The sequence below is a fragment of the Myxocyprinus asiaticus genome, chromosome 42 (genome assembly GCF_019703515.2).
Source record: "Myxocyprinus asiaticus isolate MX2 ecotype Aquarium Trade chromosome 42, UBuf_Myxa_2, whole genome shotgun sequence".
NCBI classification, from domain to species: domain Eukaryota; kingdom Metazoa; phylum Chordata; class Actinopteri; order Cypriniformes; family Catostomidae; genus Myxocyprinus; species Myxocyprinus asiaticus.
Genome location: NC_059385.1, coordinates 12,113,392 through 12,131,275, shown reverse-complemented (window position 1 = coordinate 12,131,275; position 17,884 = coordinate 12,113,392). Strand labels below are relative to the sequence as shown.

At 40.7% G+C, this 17,884-nt stretch overlaps 2 protein-coding genes across 2 annotated transcripts in view; both read left to right on the top strand.

Annotated features, from left to right (window-relative positions):
* Positions 1-220: 220 nt before the first annotated feature.
* LOC127432716 (myb/SANT-like DNA-binding domain-containing protein 2) lies at positions 221-10,868 on the top strand. The gene is made up of 4 exons (XM_051684077.1): positions 221-661; positions 1,866-2,121; positions 2,313-2,376; positions 8,887-10,868. The coding sequence occupies exons 1-4, from the start codon at positions 221-223 to the stop codon at positions 9,746-9,748; spliced, it is 1,623 nt and encodes a 540-aa protein (XP_051540037.1). The 3' UTR covers positions 9,749-10,868.
* Positions 10,869-14,512: 3,644 nt separating this feature from the next.
* esama (endothelial cell adhesion molecule a) overlaps positions 14,513-17,884 on the top strand; it is a 69,497-nt gene continuing 66,125 nt past the window's right edge. The window contains exon 1 of the mRNA XM_051684345.1: positions 14,513-14,978. Within this exon, the coding sequence (XP_051540305.1) occupies positions 14,909-14,978 (70 nt within the window). The 5' untranslated portion in view covers positions 14,513-14,908. The remainder of the gene's footprint in view (positions 14,979-17,884) is intronic.

Here is a 17,884-nt window from a genome sequence, read left to right as displayed (position 1 = left end):
AGAATACTTTGCCTATATAAAAGAGACTTTTGTTAAATACTTAAAGTGATGCAAAAAATGTTTAACTATGTTTATAAACTAACTTTATAAGGATTTTTATGAAGGTTTACATAACGACCAAGATGTGGAACAAGCTGTCAATCGAGCATGAAGCGCGCGCGCGCTCTCGCGTTCCTCACGCGCCTCCTCCCGTACCCCTCCCCTTAGCAACAGAGGAAAGATGGCGTCCCCCAGTAACGCCGAGCGTTCTCCTGATCTGTCGGTGCCGCTCAAGATTCCCAAAACCGAGATTCCCTCCCCAGAATCCGAAGATCTGAGTGACAGCAACCAATACCATTCCAACCCCTCCACCCCGAACAGATTCTCTCCTCTGAACGTCGGGGTCTCGCTTTCGGGGGGCGTAGGCCGGAGTGGATCGGCCTCTGCCTCCAACAGCTTCACTGCCTGTCGAGGCATGTCGTGGACACCGTCCGAAACGAACGCCCTCATCGCCGTGTGGGGCAACGAGAGGCTGGCGGAGGCGCGGATGCAGCAGCTGGAGGTGGCCGGGACGGTGTTTTCCGGCAAGGCGCCTGGACCAGCGATGTACGAGCGGGTGTCCAGAGCGCTTTCAGAACTGGGATACGAAAGGACCCCATCCCAGTGTCGAGAGCGGATGAAGGTAATTAAGTCATCTGAACACATATCTGCTAATTATATATGATTATAGAGTTGTTGTCATGTTTATTTGGCGGTTTGTCTCTGCACCACAGTGCTTAGGCTAAGCTGTCAAAATCAAAACATCAGGAAGTGACTGTGGCATTGACCTGCATTATCTCAGTCACATAATAGTTATGATCAAAGACTGCCAATGATTGGGGCACTGGGATGTTTGATGGGGTGGGGCTGTCTGATCTTAAGACCTTTCTGACAGTGAATGTTGGCCTTATAAACAGGTAATTGTAGTGCACACCATAATCAACATAAAATATATCAAAGCTTCATTCTCCTAACTGCCCTTCAGCATTGTTGATTCCCCTCTGAAAAAATCTATATAAGCATGAGTAATTTACCTTTGCATAGTGAATGTATATCTCACCTTTGGATTGTTGTATTACTAATAGTGTCATCTTTTATTATTGTGCTTTGTGCCCTAAACTGATGGCTATCACCTGGTAATGTTTATGTGACACTTATTGTTTATTGCATTTGGTTAAGCTGCTAAAATCAAAACATCAGTCAATGAAATAAACATGATTCTTCAATAAACCCCATCTGGTTAAATATATACAGTATATACTCACCGAGCACTTTATTAGGAACACTATGGTCCTAATAAAGTTCCCGATGTGGTCTTCTGCTGTTGTAGGCCATCCGCCTCAAGGTTTGACATGTTGTGCATTCTGAGATGTTATTCTGCTCACTACAATTGTACAGAGTGGTTATCTGAGTTACCTTAGCCTTTCTGTCAGCTCGAACCAGTCTGGCCATTCTACATTGACCTCTCGCATCTACAAGTCGTTTCAGTTTGCAGAGCTGCCGCTCTCTAGATGTTTTTTGTTTTTGGCATCATTCTGGTAAACTCTAGAGACTGTTGTGCATAAAAATCCCACGAGATCAGCAGTTAAAAAAGTACTCAAACCAACCCGTCACCAACAATTATGCCATGGTCGAAATCACTGAGATCACATTTTTCCCCATTCTGATGGTTGATGTGAACATTAACTGAAGCTCATTACACATATCTGCATGGTGATATGCATTGCACTGCTGCCACACCATTGGCTGATTAGATAATCACAAGAATAAGTGTACCTAACAAAGTGTTTGTTTTGCTATCTTTAAGAATTTGATTCTGAAATGCAAGCCTTTGTGGTCCTCTGCAGACGCTGAGACGGTGCTATAGCCGGGTGAAGGAGCATGGCATTGGGAAAAGGAAGAGCAGTTACTCCATCGAGCAGCTGGAGAAGGTGTTTGGGCAGGGAGGCTGGGATTCCCAAAGCTGTCAACCTGTACTGATCAACAGCAGCGGGTTGTACCAGGAGATGGAGTCAGATGGCAGTACCATGGAGGACTATTCTCAGGAAGACTGGTGCAATCAAGACCTTTCTGCCGCCTTCAGTGTGGGGGATATAGAGACAGGTGAATGCAATAATATTATCAGAGTGTAAATTAGTGAAAACGGGGGTTGTGACAGATAGCTACAGTATATCCATCACAGTTTAAACTTTACCTAAGTTACAGGTTAGACTGTTCCGTAATGTATTATCTGTTATGAAATAGCACACTTTTAAAATCTGATAACAGATACATTCCAATGATGTCTTCCACAGAAGAGAACCAGCTACCAAAGCCCAAAGTTCTTCAGATAAGACTGGAGCCATCTGAGCACACCCAGTAAGTACACTTCAAAGGAATTCTCATTTAATTTAAAAAAACATAATTTTGGCCTTACCCTGATCACCACGGTAATTAGTGATATAATAATGATTTTACATTCAAAGATGTCCGGCTCTATTTGTTGAGAAATTTCAGGCTTCCGTCATTCATCCTTGCATGTTTATGTCATGTCCGTCAACAAAGAAAAGAAGGTCCGATGACAGATATGCTACTCATTCGCTCAGACAACACAGTTTTCTGAAATTATGTCTTTTAGGACTTTCTTATTATTATCAGTGACTATAATTGATGTTACTAGTTAGATCCGCTCAAACCATCAGAATCATCAACACAGAACACTAATGCGGAAACAAAACTTGTGTAAAATAACAGAACAATAAGTTAGTTTACATGCACATTCTTATACTGTACCAATTATAGGCAGACAACGTGTGTGGTCATGTAAACGCCTTAAACAGTTCCCTTTCGTAGGAACTCGAGCTGCGTATGAACGCTATGGGACAAAGTCTGAGTGTCACGTGGTCTGAAGCCCTTATACAGTCACGGCAGTTTATTGGCTGATTGCGCTTAAGCGACGCCCATAGGAAGCTATGTCACGGGCTCCATAAAGGTGCTAGCTTTCACGCCATCGAGTCAGATTTTCTGTTCTTCAGTGCACGAATTGTCTAAGCCTGTGTTTTTTTTTCTAGCAACTCAAGTCGAAGCAAGGATTATTTTTCTCCCTTTTGAGTGGCAAACACGTAAAGATGTCGTAAATTTCAGAGCAATTTCATTGTGGTTTTCCGAACACTACAAGAGACCGACGAGGACAACGGCACTTCGTCGAGGCTCGCAATTTCTCACCACGAGGTGTTATCCCCACTTGTTCCAGTTCTACAGTCTCCAGATTTGGAGCTCCGTGTGCTGGAGCTGTTTGGGATTTCGGCTTTGTGTCTGAGAATATAGGAGTGTGAACGGACTCCGGAATCCTCCTCATGTTTGTCGCCCTCCCCTTGAGAGAAAGTGTAAGTCTTGTCGTACATGCTCCGAGGACTAGCTCGGCGGCCATTTTCTGATGAACAACGCATGCGAAAGCCATGCGCGTCGTGAGTCATCACCATTAAAAAATGCTGTATGAGAGAATTCGTCAATGGACTGTAAGAAAACAAAATGGGCGTCTTTGTCCCTGTTGTCTTTTCCTGTGTTGTTCTGGGAGAATGCACATGAATAAGGCAATGGAGGAGCGGCCTCTCTCTCTCTCCCCTCCCTGTTCGTAGCGCTGCTCATAATTGAGGGGATCCTGCATGGACCGGTGAGCCCGGCCGCAGAACGAGGGGGCTGGAATAAGAGAATATTCCAACTGAGTGATGGAGAACCAATGCGCAGAGTGCTTCGTTGGTGCCATTATTCTCATGGGAATCTATGAGGAGATGCAAGGTATTTTATTTTGTTTTTCTTTCACCCGTTTCATGGATCACGTGGGTGTTCAGGTGAGAGAAGAGACGAGCACTGCTTTCTCTGCTTGATTTTTCGATGGCAGCATGGATTTTGCCCTTTTCAGACAGCTGTTGGATATACACACGATGGTTTTGCAGTACAACCAAGCGCATTGCGTTAAGGAGTGCCTTTTTTAAGTTCACCGGCTCCGTTTGGACCCTTGATTTTCCCCCGTGGCTCACGCTGGGGAACGAGTTGATCAAGGCGATGCTTTTGTTTGCGAGGGTGATAAACGGACTTTGTGCCTTCTTAAACTACGAATCAAGGTTAGCAAACGTTCCATGTTTCGCATACAGAAACGAGCGCCGTTCAGAGGACCGCAGTCTTCTAACCAGCCGAAACCCACTAAACCCACCTTATTGATGAAGCGGAGTTTACTATCGAGTCAAGTTCGCCCTTCTTCACACCTCGAATGCTCGAAGTTGTGTCTGTCTCCCCCCATGAATAACGTTGTGAATTAATGTTGAGCATTCTCAACTAAATTCTTTATCCAGTGTGCAAAAGCACTTTGTCTCAAGCACTACACATTGTTCCGCCATTGTATATGCTGGGACCAGTTTAGTGTCTAACCCGTTTTTCAATACACAAATTTAGCTTAGTTTCCCCCATAATTTGCACTGGCGAACAAGCGTTGAATATTTTCAGCTTGAGTTTTGCCTCTGCCTTCATGACCAAGAGTCCCGGGGCACACGTAATATAACTCAATGTACAATAAAAAATAGGTCTACACATGAGCCTGATGGGCTTGCTGTGTAACGAAGGGTGAGCCCCCATTCAGTGAACGAAATTGGACCATATAAACATATCCGTTTTCCCCCTGTTTGCCCTTCGGCCAGTATCGGGATGAGTTCGCCGTTGTACACACCTCGAAAGCCCGACAACGAGAATATAGTTCTGCAGCTTGCGCTGGGGAGCGAACATTGAGAGATTGCATCCCGAATTCAGCCTCTGTCTCTATGACCAAGGGTCTCGAGGCATGCGTAACAGAATTTGATGTTCATCAAGCACAAGTGTACATAAAACACACAATCACAAGCACAACATGCTGTCCTCCCATAGAAATACTGGGGCTGTTGTGGCTGACCAGCTTGTTCCTAATATCCCCCATATTTATAAACTGTTCCCCACTCAAAATGCCTGGGAAGAGGTTTTATCAATGAACGTCCCTGCTGTATACACACTTCAGGGCGGCTTTTATACATACCTAGATATAATAAAGGTGATTCTGTCTACATTCTTCCCCGTTTAACATGCCAGGGAAGATGTTTTATTCCATGAGCGTCCCTGCTGTAGACACTTCAGGGCGTTTTTTTATGTATGCCTGGATAAAATACAGGCAAAACATTATTTACTTTCATTCAATAGGGCACAGTAGCGAAGGCACAGGGGTCTCCTTCCGCTGTGCCACTGATTGTAGACAACAGTCGCCAAATGTAAGCCATCTAGTGGTTACATGTTGTGCTACAGGAGAGATCCTTGCATTAATTCCTCTGTCTGCCCGTCTAGCGGCTTGGCAGCAGTTGCACAATGTTTCGAAATAGGTAATTCGAATGACAGAGCATGGTTATATCACGGTGACTTGTGTCTCATTTTGGATTTGAGACATTTGAATTTCACTCTAATAAAATGTCAATTCAGAATGTTGACGCAGAAACAAATAATGTCACAAGCACAGCCGGGGGACAGCTTTGTGACAACAGATTTGAAGGATGCTTATTTCCATATTCAGATTGCACAGTTGCTTTCTCAGATTTGCTTTTGGGGGCAAAGCGAACCGATTTTGCTTCCTTCTATCCGGACTTTCTCTGGCACCACGCACTATCACGAAATGCATGGACGCAGCTCTGATGCACTTGAGGCTTCAAGGCATCTGCGTTTTTAATTATCTCAAAGATTATTTGTTGTTAGCTTGCTCAGAGTGTCTAGCTGCCCAAAACCGAGATGTCATTCTCAGCCATTTGTGCAATCTAGGGCTGCAAGTGAATCTAGACAAGAGCTCCCTGTTGCCAAGACAACAGACTATGTTTCTAGGTATGGAGCTAGACTCGTGGGCGATGAAGGCGTGCCTGTCTCCAACTCGCATTCTGGCATTATGCCAGTATCTAGCGATGTTCAGAGTGGGGTATGTTCTCCCTGCGAGAACGTTTCACAGGCTTTTGGGACTCATGATTGCGGTGTCCGCTGTCATTCCCCTGGGCTTGTTACATGCAAGACCTTTTTTCAGTGCTGGATGAACTCCACAAGGGGACTTCAACTAGCATGTGCTTCGTCCCTTCAGAGTGATGCATTAGTGCTACCAGGCTCTGTTACCATGGAAACAGACCCATTTTCTGATATCGGGCGTTCCTTTGGGACAGGCGTGTCGCCGCTAAGTGGTAATGACAGACGCCTCCTCCGAGGGTTGGGGCGCTGTATACGCCTGCGGCTGAATTGACACATACTCTGTCTGGAGATGTTCACATCGTCTGGCACACTGCATCCTTCTGTGGGCACAGAACATGGTACTGTCTCCCTCTGGTTTTCTCTCTCGCCCCCAGCACCGCTGGGCATCAATGCACATTTATGGAAGTTGTGGGTGTGGCCTCTTAACAGGTGCTCTTTTGAATTATGGTTTATCCCCCGCTGTGGTTGATACCACTCTAAATGCTAGAGCTCCATCAACAAGGAGGCTATATACGTTTAAGTGGTGTATTTTGCCCTGTCGGTACAGTGCTGGAATTTTTGCAGGGCCGTTTCGGGCCAGGGTTACCCCGGCAATGCTTAAAATCTATGTTGCCACTATAGTAGCTGAACATGTGCTTATAAGTGGAGTCTCTGTTGGTAGATATTCTCTTGTCTCTCGTTTTATGTGCAGGGTACGCAGGCTTAGACCTTTTCGTCCCATCTGCATCCCTTTATGGGATTTATCTGTTGTGTTAGAGGTGCTCTCGGGTGCCCCGTCTGAGCCCTTGACAACAGTTATTGGTTAGTTTTTTTACCCTTAAAATGGCCCTACTTGTGGCATTGGCATTGTTTTAGAGAGTCAGTGATTTGTATGCCCTGTCGATCAATCCCTTGTGGATGGATGTTGTGCCAGGGTGTTCAAAGTTTGTGTTAAGACCTCTTTGGGCTATTTGCCCAAGGTTATTTCTACGTCATTTCACTTACAGACCATTCATTACAGTCCTTCTCTCCTCCTCCATTTGAGTTGGAGGAGCATGAAAGGTTACGTATGCTTTGCCCAGTTCTGGCGCTGCGAGTTTATGTTGACTGTACTAGCCAATGGCGTAAGTCAGAGCAGTTGTTTGTGTGCTTTGGTGGCCGTAACAGAGGTGTTTCGGCATCCAAGCAAAGACTGTCTCATTGGTTTATTGATGCAATTTTGAGTGCTTATAAAGCACGTGGTTTACCTGTGCCTTCAGGTATTCGAGCCCATTCTACGAGGAGCATGGCATCCTCATGGGCTTTGGCTAGATATGCGTCCGTGGAGGACATTTGTATGGCGCAAGGTGGTCCTCTCCGCATACGTTTGTTAGATTTTGTAATCTGGACGAGGGTTTGACTTCTGCTTCCCAGGTTCTCTCTTTTGAAACAGGAATAGATCCATAATTTATTTTATTCAGATGCTTTATCTCACTTGTGCGCCACCGAACGCTTGCCACACAGGCTTAGAGAGTTGGCAGCTACTGTTCGCATGGCGTGGCATGTATATCATTCCCATAGTGTTCATACTCAGCTCGAGTTCCTACGAAAGGAAATGTCTCGGTTACGTACAGTATGTAACCTTGGTTCTCTGAGTGGGAACAAGATGCTTCGTAGCTGGCCATACTCTCTAGGAACTGCATAGGCTCATGCATTCTTGTAGAAAATCTGACTCAATGGTGCGAAAGCGAGGGCCTTTATGGAGTCCGTGATATAGCTCCCTAGCGGCGTTGCTTAAGCGCCATCAGCCAATAAATTAGTGTGATTGTATAAGGGCTTCAGACCACATGACACTCGGATGGTGTCCCATAGCATTCATACATAGCATCTTGTTCCCACTCAAGGAACTAAGGTTACGTATGTAACAGACACATTTTCCTTAATTGGATTAAGATCATAAATGGTTTAAACATAAACCGATCAGCACACATAGATTTTTGGCCATTACTCAGACAGATACACATTTACAGCTGTTCTTACCAGCTTATCCAAAGTGCGCAAGTGCTGTGAGCATGTCTGTTTACGTTTTGACTTGAAAAGTCGAGAAAAATCTGATGATTTCAAATCTCATGTAAACGCAGTTTTCTTGCATTGTCTGATTTTTTTGAATAAGCCAAGTAATTTCCTTGCAACTTCATGCTCAACCACAGATGTCAGTAGAGACCCCAGAATTCTGGAATGTACCTTAGTTTAAAGGAATGTTCCGGGTTCAATACAAGTTGAGCTCAATCGACAGCATTTGTGGCATAATAATGATTACCACAAAAATGTATTTCGACTCGTCCCTCCTTTTCTTAAAAAAAAGCAAAAATCGAGGTTACAGTGAGGCACTTACAATGGAAGTGAATGGGGACAATGAAAGTGAATGTAGCTAATTGTTGGAGGTTTAAACTTTAAAATTTTTATATTATTTGAGCTGTAAATTGGTTTTAATTGTCATTTTTTACAGTCGTTTTAGGATTTTAGGGTTTGTTTACATTACATCGTCATGGTAACGAAGTTGTAAAATTGGATATAAATTTACACAGAAAAGGTTTGTAAGTGATTTTATCTCACTAAAATCATGTTTACACACATATCCTATATGTCTTGTGGCTATAATTTTGAAACTGTGAGTATTTTAATATTTAAAAATTTGCCCCCTCACTGTAACCCAGATTTTTGCTGCTTCTTTTTTTTAAGAAAAGGAGAAACGAGTTGAAATTTATTTTTGTGGTAATCAACAGTATGCCACAAATACTTTTGATTGAGCTTAACTTGTATTGAACCCGGAACATTCCTTTAAATACTTCCAGTAATACGTATACTACTTTTTCCTCATTTCCATTTTCACCACTGTTCTTTCAACAGACGACAGGAAGTGATGCAGAATGTGATGCGTATCCTGGAGTCAGTGGAGATCAAATGGGAGCATTTTCAAACATGGACTGATTTCTCCCGCCTCCACCTGTCCAATAAGCTGGCCATCTTCGGAGTGGGCTACAACACACGGTGGCGAGAAGATATCCGCTACCACTATGCAGAGATCAGCTCGCAGGTACCTCTAGGAAAGCGACTACGGGAATACTTCAACCCTGAGAAGGCCGAGGGCAGGGTTATCATGAACAAGGTGCAGAAGATGAACTGGAAAAATGTGTATTATAAATTCCTGGACATCACTATTAGTGAAGCTCGCTGTTTGGAACTGCATTTGGAAGTAGACTGGATCCCGATTACACAGACCAGGGCGACAGGTTGCAGTAACAGTTCACAGTACCTCCTCCCAGGGGGCATCCCAAAAACATATGGCCTATATGCAATAGGCTACAAGGAGATGAGTGTGTCCAATTTGTCTAACACAAAGGACAAGTCCTCCCCCTCACAGGAAGAGGAGGTGGATCATTGTGAGAATAAGAAAAAGGAGGAGAGGACATCAGCCAAAGTCACTTACTGTTACCTTGGCATTGCAGAGGAGTGGACGCTACAGCAATGTCTGTTCCAGCACTTTCAGACTTCAGGCAAACATTACAGCCGTGGGGTGCCCTCAGCAGTAACCACGTTCCTGCAGGAGAACTGTACAGGCCAAGCCAGAGAGGGAACCCTTTCTGGATTACCCATCTACATTAAATTCATTGAGGTGGAGCTGGACTTTCTCTCTGCCGGATCTTTAGTGGAATGTCTAGAGACTGCAATCGGTTATTCATTAAAGTTCAACAAGAAGGAAGAACTGTAACGGATACATTTGCCAAAGCCAGTATATTGAGACATAGACTTAATTTAAAGGGATAGTTTACCCAGAAATGAAAATTCTGTCATCATTCACTCACCTTGATGTTGTTCTAAACCCGTATGACTTTCATTCTTCCTGACTGAGGCAAACATTCCGCCTAGTATCTCCTTTTGTGTTAGATGGAAAAAAGAAAGTCATAGAAGTTTGGAACAATTTGAGGGTGAGTGAAAGGTGATAGAATTATCATGTTGGGGTGAAATATCCCCTTAAACTGACCTCCAGAAATTCTTGAATCATTTGCAGTGGCAATTGTCTCTATCAGGGAGTGAAAGCTTTTGGTGGTTGATGTCGATGATATCCAGAGAGTTAGGTCTGATTATTTTCAAACTGCCTTTTTTAAAGGAATATTCTTGGCTCAAGTTTAATCGGCAGCATTTGTGGCATAATATTGATTACCACAAAATTAATTTCGACTCTTCCATCATTTTCATTTTGAAAAAAAGGAGCAAAAATGTAGGTAACAGTGAGGCACTTACAACCTAGTTGCATTGACGACGTAATGCCGGAAACCCTAAAACGACCACAAGAGTCATTGAGTTTTAACAAAATAATTAATGTAAGTGCTTTAATAAAATTATATGCTTCACATTTCTGCCTTTAAACCATGCTTTTTTTTTTTGTTCTTTTTTTTTTTTTTGTGGCAATCAACATAATGGCACAAATGCTGTCAATTAAGCTTAACTTGTTTTGAACCCGGAAAATTCCTTTAACTTTCTCCAGCCAATTAAACTGAGATCCAATGCAGAAACTGTTTAAGAAAAAGAATTTGCAACATGATTGAATTAATCTAAATATAAAGTCTATCTACATATAAGTATATATATATATATATATATATATATATATATATATATATATATATATATATAAAGAGTATATATTCATATTGTCAAGCATTCCAGCATTTCCAATTATAACATTCAAAGAATGTTTTCATAAGCAGATGATCAATATCTGTTTTTTATTTGGGAGTTCACACAGTGTCTTTATGTATGATTGTTTCAAAGTCACAGTCTTATTTACATGTTTGGAAAGATAAAAAATAAATTAATGAAATGGAGAACTGTTCATTTCCTTCCCATTTACAAATTATGTCTAAATTGTATTTATTCCTGGGAGTTTAGATTTTGAACTAACTCTGTTTTCTTATGTTGAAGCTTAGTTGCAGGGTTGTTGTTAAGTAAGTGATTAAAAACATGGTTAAATATTTAATTGATATTTAATAAATCATTTAAAATAGCCGAAAATGTAAAGCTTCAACAGCACCGTATACTGTGAAGCACTTGAGCATATAGTGAGTTATTTCTACAACAGGTGGCAGTAAAGATCTGTGGGGAAACTCAGATACATTCTTAAAAAAATAGTGTCAATTAATGCCACATTCTAGAGAAGTAAATTATGTATTAGATTACTTAAGGCCCTATAAGTAGTAGTGCATGTTGAATGTTCCTGTCAAACATTGATAATTGGCCATAAGTGCATTTTGTAACCCTTAAAACTGGCAATGCTTTAGTTCAGGTTACCTTGATGCAATGCATTATTATGCCTTTCAAATCAAAAGGCTGTATCTAAAGTACTTTGAACTTTACATTATGGTGTTTTATTTAGTAGAGCATGCACTTGCTTCATATAACACTGCATGTGTAAACCTTGCATTGTAAGGTTGTTAGAAAGCTAGTTGGAGAGGAGTGCTGGTGTTGGTCAAGCATGTGCCGAGAGAATCAATTATTTAAATGCAAAGTCTAATTTCCCTGCTTAGCCAGTCATATGAGATGAGTATCTCCCTTGGCCAGGAAAAAGCCCTATAGAGGTTTGAACACTATTAACCTAAATGCTGTGGAGGTTGTTATACTTGTTACTGTATTTATTTATTTCTCTAGATTGGTGCATATATGGTGACTAAATCGTAAGCTTGTAGAAAATATATCACGGGACGTAATAAGTTGATTTTCAGACAATGCATATTTATTTTGCTATGTTCAAAAGCTATGCACCTTTAAAGGGAGAGTTTACCCCAAAGAATAAAAACTCTGTTATTATTTACTCACTCATGTTGTTCCAAACCTGTATGACTTGTTTTTTCCATGGAACACTGAAGAAGTTAGGGACGGAAAGCATCAGTCACCATTCACTTTCATTGCATCTTTTTTTTCTAACAATGAAAGTTAATAGTGACTGAGGCTGAGGATCTCCTTTTGTGTTACACAGAAAAAATAAAATCATGACATGAGTGAATTTTCATTTTTGGGTTAACTAATAACATGATCACACGGAAAGTCGGCATGTTGTTTCCAAATGTTCCGGTACCCTAGGATCGGCTACATTATGCCGACTCATCAAAAAGTGCTATCTCCCATTATACATTTTAGCATTGGCTCAAGCATGCGTACCTTCCCTTGTGGCGCGACTGGAAGCATATTGTGTAAGCAGCGAAGGAGCCCTGGGTTCGTGTCCCACATTGAAGGAAGTAATCGTGTTCGCTAAACAGTGATGAGCGTAATTTGGAGCTTTCGTTTTTTTTTCCCCAATGTTACATTTTTACTCCACTGATGGTTAGGTTTAGGTTTGGGTTGGGGGTACAGTTTATAAAATATGAATTCTTCACTGTATTACTGTCTGTACAGCTAAAAACAACTGGCTTAACAACTCACTTTTGGCGCCCCTCCATGGACAATATACTGGAAAATGGAGCTCACACTGCATATACGCCCAACAACACTTACCGCTTCGGCCACTGGGGGCTGTGTTTCTCATTTCGGAAGCACACATCGACTTAACTAAAGAAAAGTCAACCTACTCTTTCTGATTTCACAATGAGATCAATCTGAAACTAACCCTTCAACTGGTAGTTACTCAATTCTCTTGGTTTTAGATGCTTACCTTGAGGTTGTTTATGAATGAGCTTTTTGCGCTCATAAATAATGGGTCTAAATTACACTTCCTCCCATTTTACAGCTCATGCTTACATCATTACTCTTTCTGTGTAAATCTGTTTGGAGATGATTGGAGCATGAGATGATTGTGGCTGCGTGAATTTGCTCTGTGTGCACCTGTGTGAGTGTCGGCAATGACCTTTGGACTCACATTGCTTGAACAGCTCTAAAAAGGCAAGTTACGATAGAACAGAATGACCTCCAGAACATTTAAATTGCATTAAGATGCTTTGTGATGTGTTGTGTCATTTTAAAATAGTCATTTAGCCATTGTGAAGAGTATAAATGACCCCTTTGTCAGAGTGTGACATTATCACATATGTCCATGTAACACTTGTGGCTTAAACTCTGTTATTGTTCATTCTCTGCCATACACCCCAGCTCCCTTGTTATTTTTTGAATTTTTCTGAGTACAATTCACCAGGGGTGGTTGAGTGCATTTAAGATATTAGCTTTGACTGCAAAAGCACATAAGCGTATCCTGGTAGCCCAGGGTCTAATCACAGAACTGAGTTCATCCGCCCCTAATAATCCAGCAGTCCGATTGCATCCACCTCAGCCCTGTTTCTATGGCAACGTGCCATCCTAAAGAAACACGAGTGAGGAGGTATTCACCTCCAACAGCTGAGGCCACTGTAGCGCTGTGACAAGCCCCACTTCCCGTCCTGTTGCATTATCATTTCCAGAGATATAAAAGATCTACAAAACAATAGTGCTGTCTTGTCTTACTGAAAAACACACATGATGGCTATTCTTATTGGTCCTTAGTCGGGTCATTTAAAGAGTTAATTAGAACTAGGAAAGTCAACCAGGGCAACCGACACTGTGTGGCATGGTGTGACCTGTGACCGCAATCATAATGGTATTTATTAACCATGACAATGTACATGAGCTACTGATCTGTTAAGCGTTTTATAATGTTTACTAATGACTTTTAATGACTTGCTAATGACAGTTATTATAAAGTATTTTCCATTTTTGTAGTTACAAAAAGTACACCATAAACATATAATAATTAATCAAGGTTCTTACAGTAAAAGTGAATGGGGACCATTCTTCACTGTTTCAAAAGTATTGCCACAAGGCGTAAACAATAGGCTGTGTGTTAACATTAATTTAGTGCTTACTAACCCTTTCTGTGTGAAGTTATTTCCAATTTTACAACTTCGTTGCCATGTTAACGCAACATTGGCAACAAAAATTAGAAGTTAATTCACCTAGAACAGTAGTTCATCACAAAACGATGATTTAAACAATTTTACAGCTCAAATAATACACCATTTTTAACAGAAAAATTAATAGAAGTGCTTTTATAAAATTATAGGCTTCACATTCCTTTCATCTGTCTGTCTGTCTGTTCATTCATTCCATATTTAAAGGGATAGTTCACACAAACATGAAAATTCTATCCTAATATAGTTAACCTCATGCCTTTCGAAACTGTAATGGCTTTCTTTCTTTCATAGACCACAAAAGGAGATGTCTGGCAGAATGTTAGCCTCAGTCACCATTCACTTTCACTGTATCATTTTTTACATTCAACGAACTAAATGGTGACTGAAGCTAACATTCTGCCAAACATTTCCTTTTGTGTTCAAAGGAATAAAGAATGTCATGCAGGTTTGGAACAACATTATGGTGAACAGAAAACAGATTTTTAATTTTAGGGTGAACTACCCCTTTAATGGCCATAGTTGGAGCGTGTTCAGTCACCTGTAGCAGAAGTGATGACGTAGTTACTGCTTACAAGGGGGCGTTCCATACGAGTGCAGGTGCAATAGCTCACTAGAACATTCATTTTACGCACACACTCCCAACAGCAGATAGTATTTACCTGACTTCTCCAGTACTCTGTGAATATCGGAGAGTACTGCGTAAAGAATCTCCAGCACCGAGGAAACCAACTGCGATATTCGGCACAAACAACGAACACTTTTTCAGTCCAGTATCACCAAGTGCTGAAGAGTCAGAAATGATCCTCAGCTTGGATGTAGCGCCGCTCTTCCCACGCTGAACATCGCTCGTTTCGAAGAAGACATTGTTTAAGAAGGACACTTGAAAGAGCCTCGGCACTTTGATTTGCTTGTAGATAACCGTTATCTACTTCACGCGCGCAGTGTTAATACGGGCAAACGCACGCGCAGCGCGGACACTTTTCACATGCTGAGCCATGGAGACACCAACTTCTGCAAAACTTCACACCTGCCTGTCAATATTCATATTGCTATGCTCTATTTCAGGTAGGCTGCTTTTACACCACTCTATGAATTGTTTCTGTGTGTGAAATGAGTTGGTTAAATATTTGATATTTTGATAAAATATGTAGAATAATGTCACTTACTCCAGCGTCATTCAAATTGAGTCCAAAGGTAAACAACGGATTATAAGGCAATAGAAACTGTTTTTTAATATATATATATATTTTTAGAGATATTAGGGAAACGTATGTTCTTATTTTCAGATGTATAATAATCTCAGAAATGTAATTTATGGCCGTATAGCCACTAAACAGTTTTCTATGTGGGACAATAAAATATGTACCAGTAAATAGCCTAATAGTTGAACGTATTTGGGTAACACTTTACAAAAAGTTGTATTTTTTTTACCTTTATTAAATGCATTAGGAATCAACAATGAACAATTATTATTTACAGTTTTTATTAATCTATTTACTTTGTATTTTATAAAAATGCTGTTGTCCATTGTCGGTTCATTTTAGTTCATACTGCATTTACTAATATAAAGAACTTTTAATAAAAAAAAAATAAAAAAATGAAATATATTAGTTTATATTGAAATGAACATTAACCAATACTGATAAATGCTGTACAAGTATTGTTAATTGCTAGGTCATGTTAACGTATGTTAACAAATACAACTTATTGTAGCCTAAATTGTAACCCATAATTTAAAATGATTTTACAATATGCCTTCTATTTTCCTCCCACTTGGAAAAATGGGTCACTAATTGAACCTAAACCTCACGTATATATGATTTACAAAGAAACTATGTCCTGCATTTGTGAAATGACACCTTGTCTGCAAGTAGAATTGCATGCCCTCATAAAACACCATTATCAAAACAGCCCCCATGAGCATATCATACTGGGTTCAGCTGCTTTTTTTTAGGCAGTAATGTAATTTTCCATTCTTAATTCTGTGTGTTAAATACAAACAATTGATATTGTTTGGATTTGTGTGATGTAGACAGATTAATGCTGTAGCAGTCATAAGTCACAGGATGTGTCTGACCTGCACTGATATTGGTGATCTTTGTTTTCACATACAGTACACGGTGACACACACACATACTGTATGAACACTTGCAGGTGCGTCCTCTTTTCTACCATAGCCAGGAAAGAGGGAAAGGGGTGAAAATGATGTGAAATGGGTTAACAGCTCTATGGCTCTATGATTAGATACTGGAGAAAAAATGGACACAATTTAAAAACAATTGCTTTGAGTGATTGGCTGATAAAAAGACCAACTGGCCAATATTTCAGATTCAAAACAAGTTAGCCCAATCGACAGCATTTGTAGCATAATGTTGATTACCACAAACATTTCTTTCGATTTGTCTCTCGTTTTCTTTAAAAAAAGCACAAATCTGTGTTACAGTGAGCCATTTACAATGGAAGTGAATGGGGCCCTTCCGTAAATGTTAAAATCACTGTTTCAAAAATATAGCCACAAGAAGTGAACAATATGCATGTTAACATGATTTTAGTGTGATAAAATCACTTGCTAACCTTTTCTGTGTCAAGTTATATCAAATTTTACAACATTGTTGCCATGATGACGTAACACTGTAAACTATAACACCCTAAAACGACTATAAAAATGTTGATTTAAACAAATTTACAACTCAAATAATACACAAGCTTTAAAAGAAGATTTAATGTAAGTGCTTTTATAACTTACCCTCCCAATTTGGCCCACTTCACTTCCATTGCAAGTTCCTCAACTCTTTTTTTAGAGAAAAAGAGGAATGAGTAGAAATTATATTTAGAGGTAATCAACATTATGCCAAAAATGCTGTAGATTGAGCTTAACTTGTCTTGAACTCAGAATATTCCTTTAATACTGTTGTGCTCAAAAGTTTGCATACCCTTGGAGAATTGGTAATATATGTACAATTTTTAAAGAAAACATGAGTGAGCAGGCAAAACACATTTCTTTTATTTCTTATGGGATTCATATTCAACTGTAGGTTATAACAGAATGGCACAATCATAAAACAAAACATGGTAACAAAGAAAAAAATGAAATGACCCCTGTGCAAAAGTCTGCATACCCTTAGTTCTTAATACTGTGTATTGCCCCCTTTAGCATCAATGACAGCGTGCAGTCTTTTGTAATAGTTGTCTATGAGGCCCCAAATTCTTGCAGGTGGTATAGCTGCCCATTCGTCTTGGCAAAATGCCTCCAGGTCATGCAAAGTCTTTGGTCGTCTTGCATGAACCGCACGTTTGAGATCTCCCCAGAGTGGCTCGATGATATTAAGGTCAGGAGACTGTGATGGCCACTCCGGAACCTTCACCTTTTTCTGCTGTAACCACTGGAGGGTCAACTTGGCCTTGTGCTTAGGGTCATTGTCATGCTGGAAAGTCCAAGAGCGTCACATGCGCAGCTTTCCTGCAGAAGAATGCAAATTATCTGCCAGTATTTTCTGATAACATGCTGCATTCATCTTGCCATCAATTTTCACAAGATTCCCCGTGCCTTTAGAGCTCACACACCCCCAAAACATCAGTGAGCCACCACCATGCTTCACAGTGGGGATGGTATTCTTTTCACTATAGGCCTTGTTGACCCCTCTCCAAACATAGCGCTTATGGTTGTGACCATAATGCTTTATTTTGGTCTCGTCACTCTAAATTACAGTGTGCCAGAAGTTGTGAGGCGTGTCAAGGTGTTGTCAGGCATATTGTAACCGGGCTTTTTTGTGGCATTGGCACAGTAAAGGCTTCTTTCTGGCAACTCGATCATGCAGCTCATTTTTGTTCAAGTATCGTCGTATTGTGCTCCATGAAACAACCACACTGTCTTTTTCCAGAGCAGCCTGTATTTCTCCTGAGGTTACCTGTGGGTTTTTCTTTGTATCCCGAACAATTCTTCTGGCAGTTGTGGCTGAAATCTTTCTTGG

Coding starts and splice junctions, on each gene's coding strand:
- LOC127432716 (XM_051684077.1), top strand. CDS start 221: ATGGCGTCCCCCAGTAACGCCGAGCGTTCTCCTGATCTGTCGGTGCCG. Junction 2,122..2,312: donor TGTGGGGGATATAGAGACAG/GTGAATGCAATA, acceptor TGTCTTCCACAG/AAGAGAACCAGCTACCAAAG. Junction 2,377..8,886: donor GAGCCATCTGAGCACACCCA/GTAAGTACACTT, acceptor TTCTTTCAACAG/ACGACAGGAAGTGATGCAGA.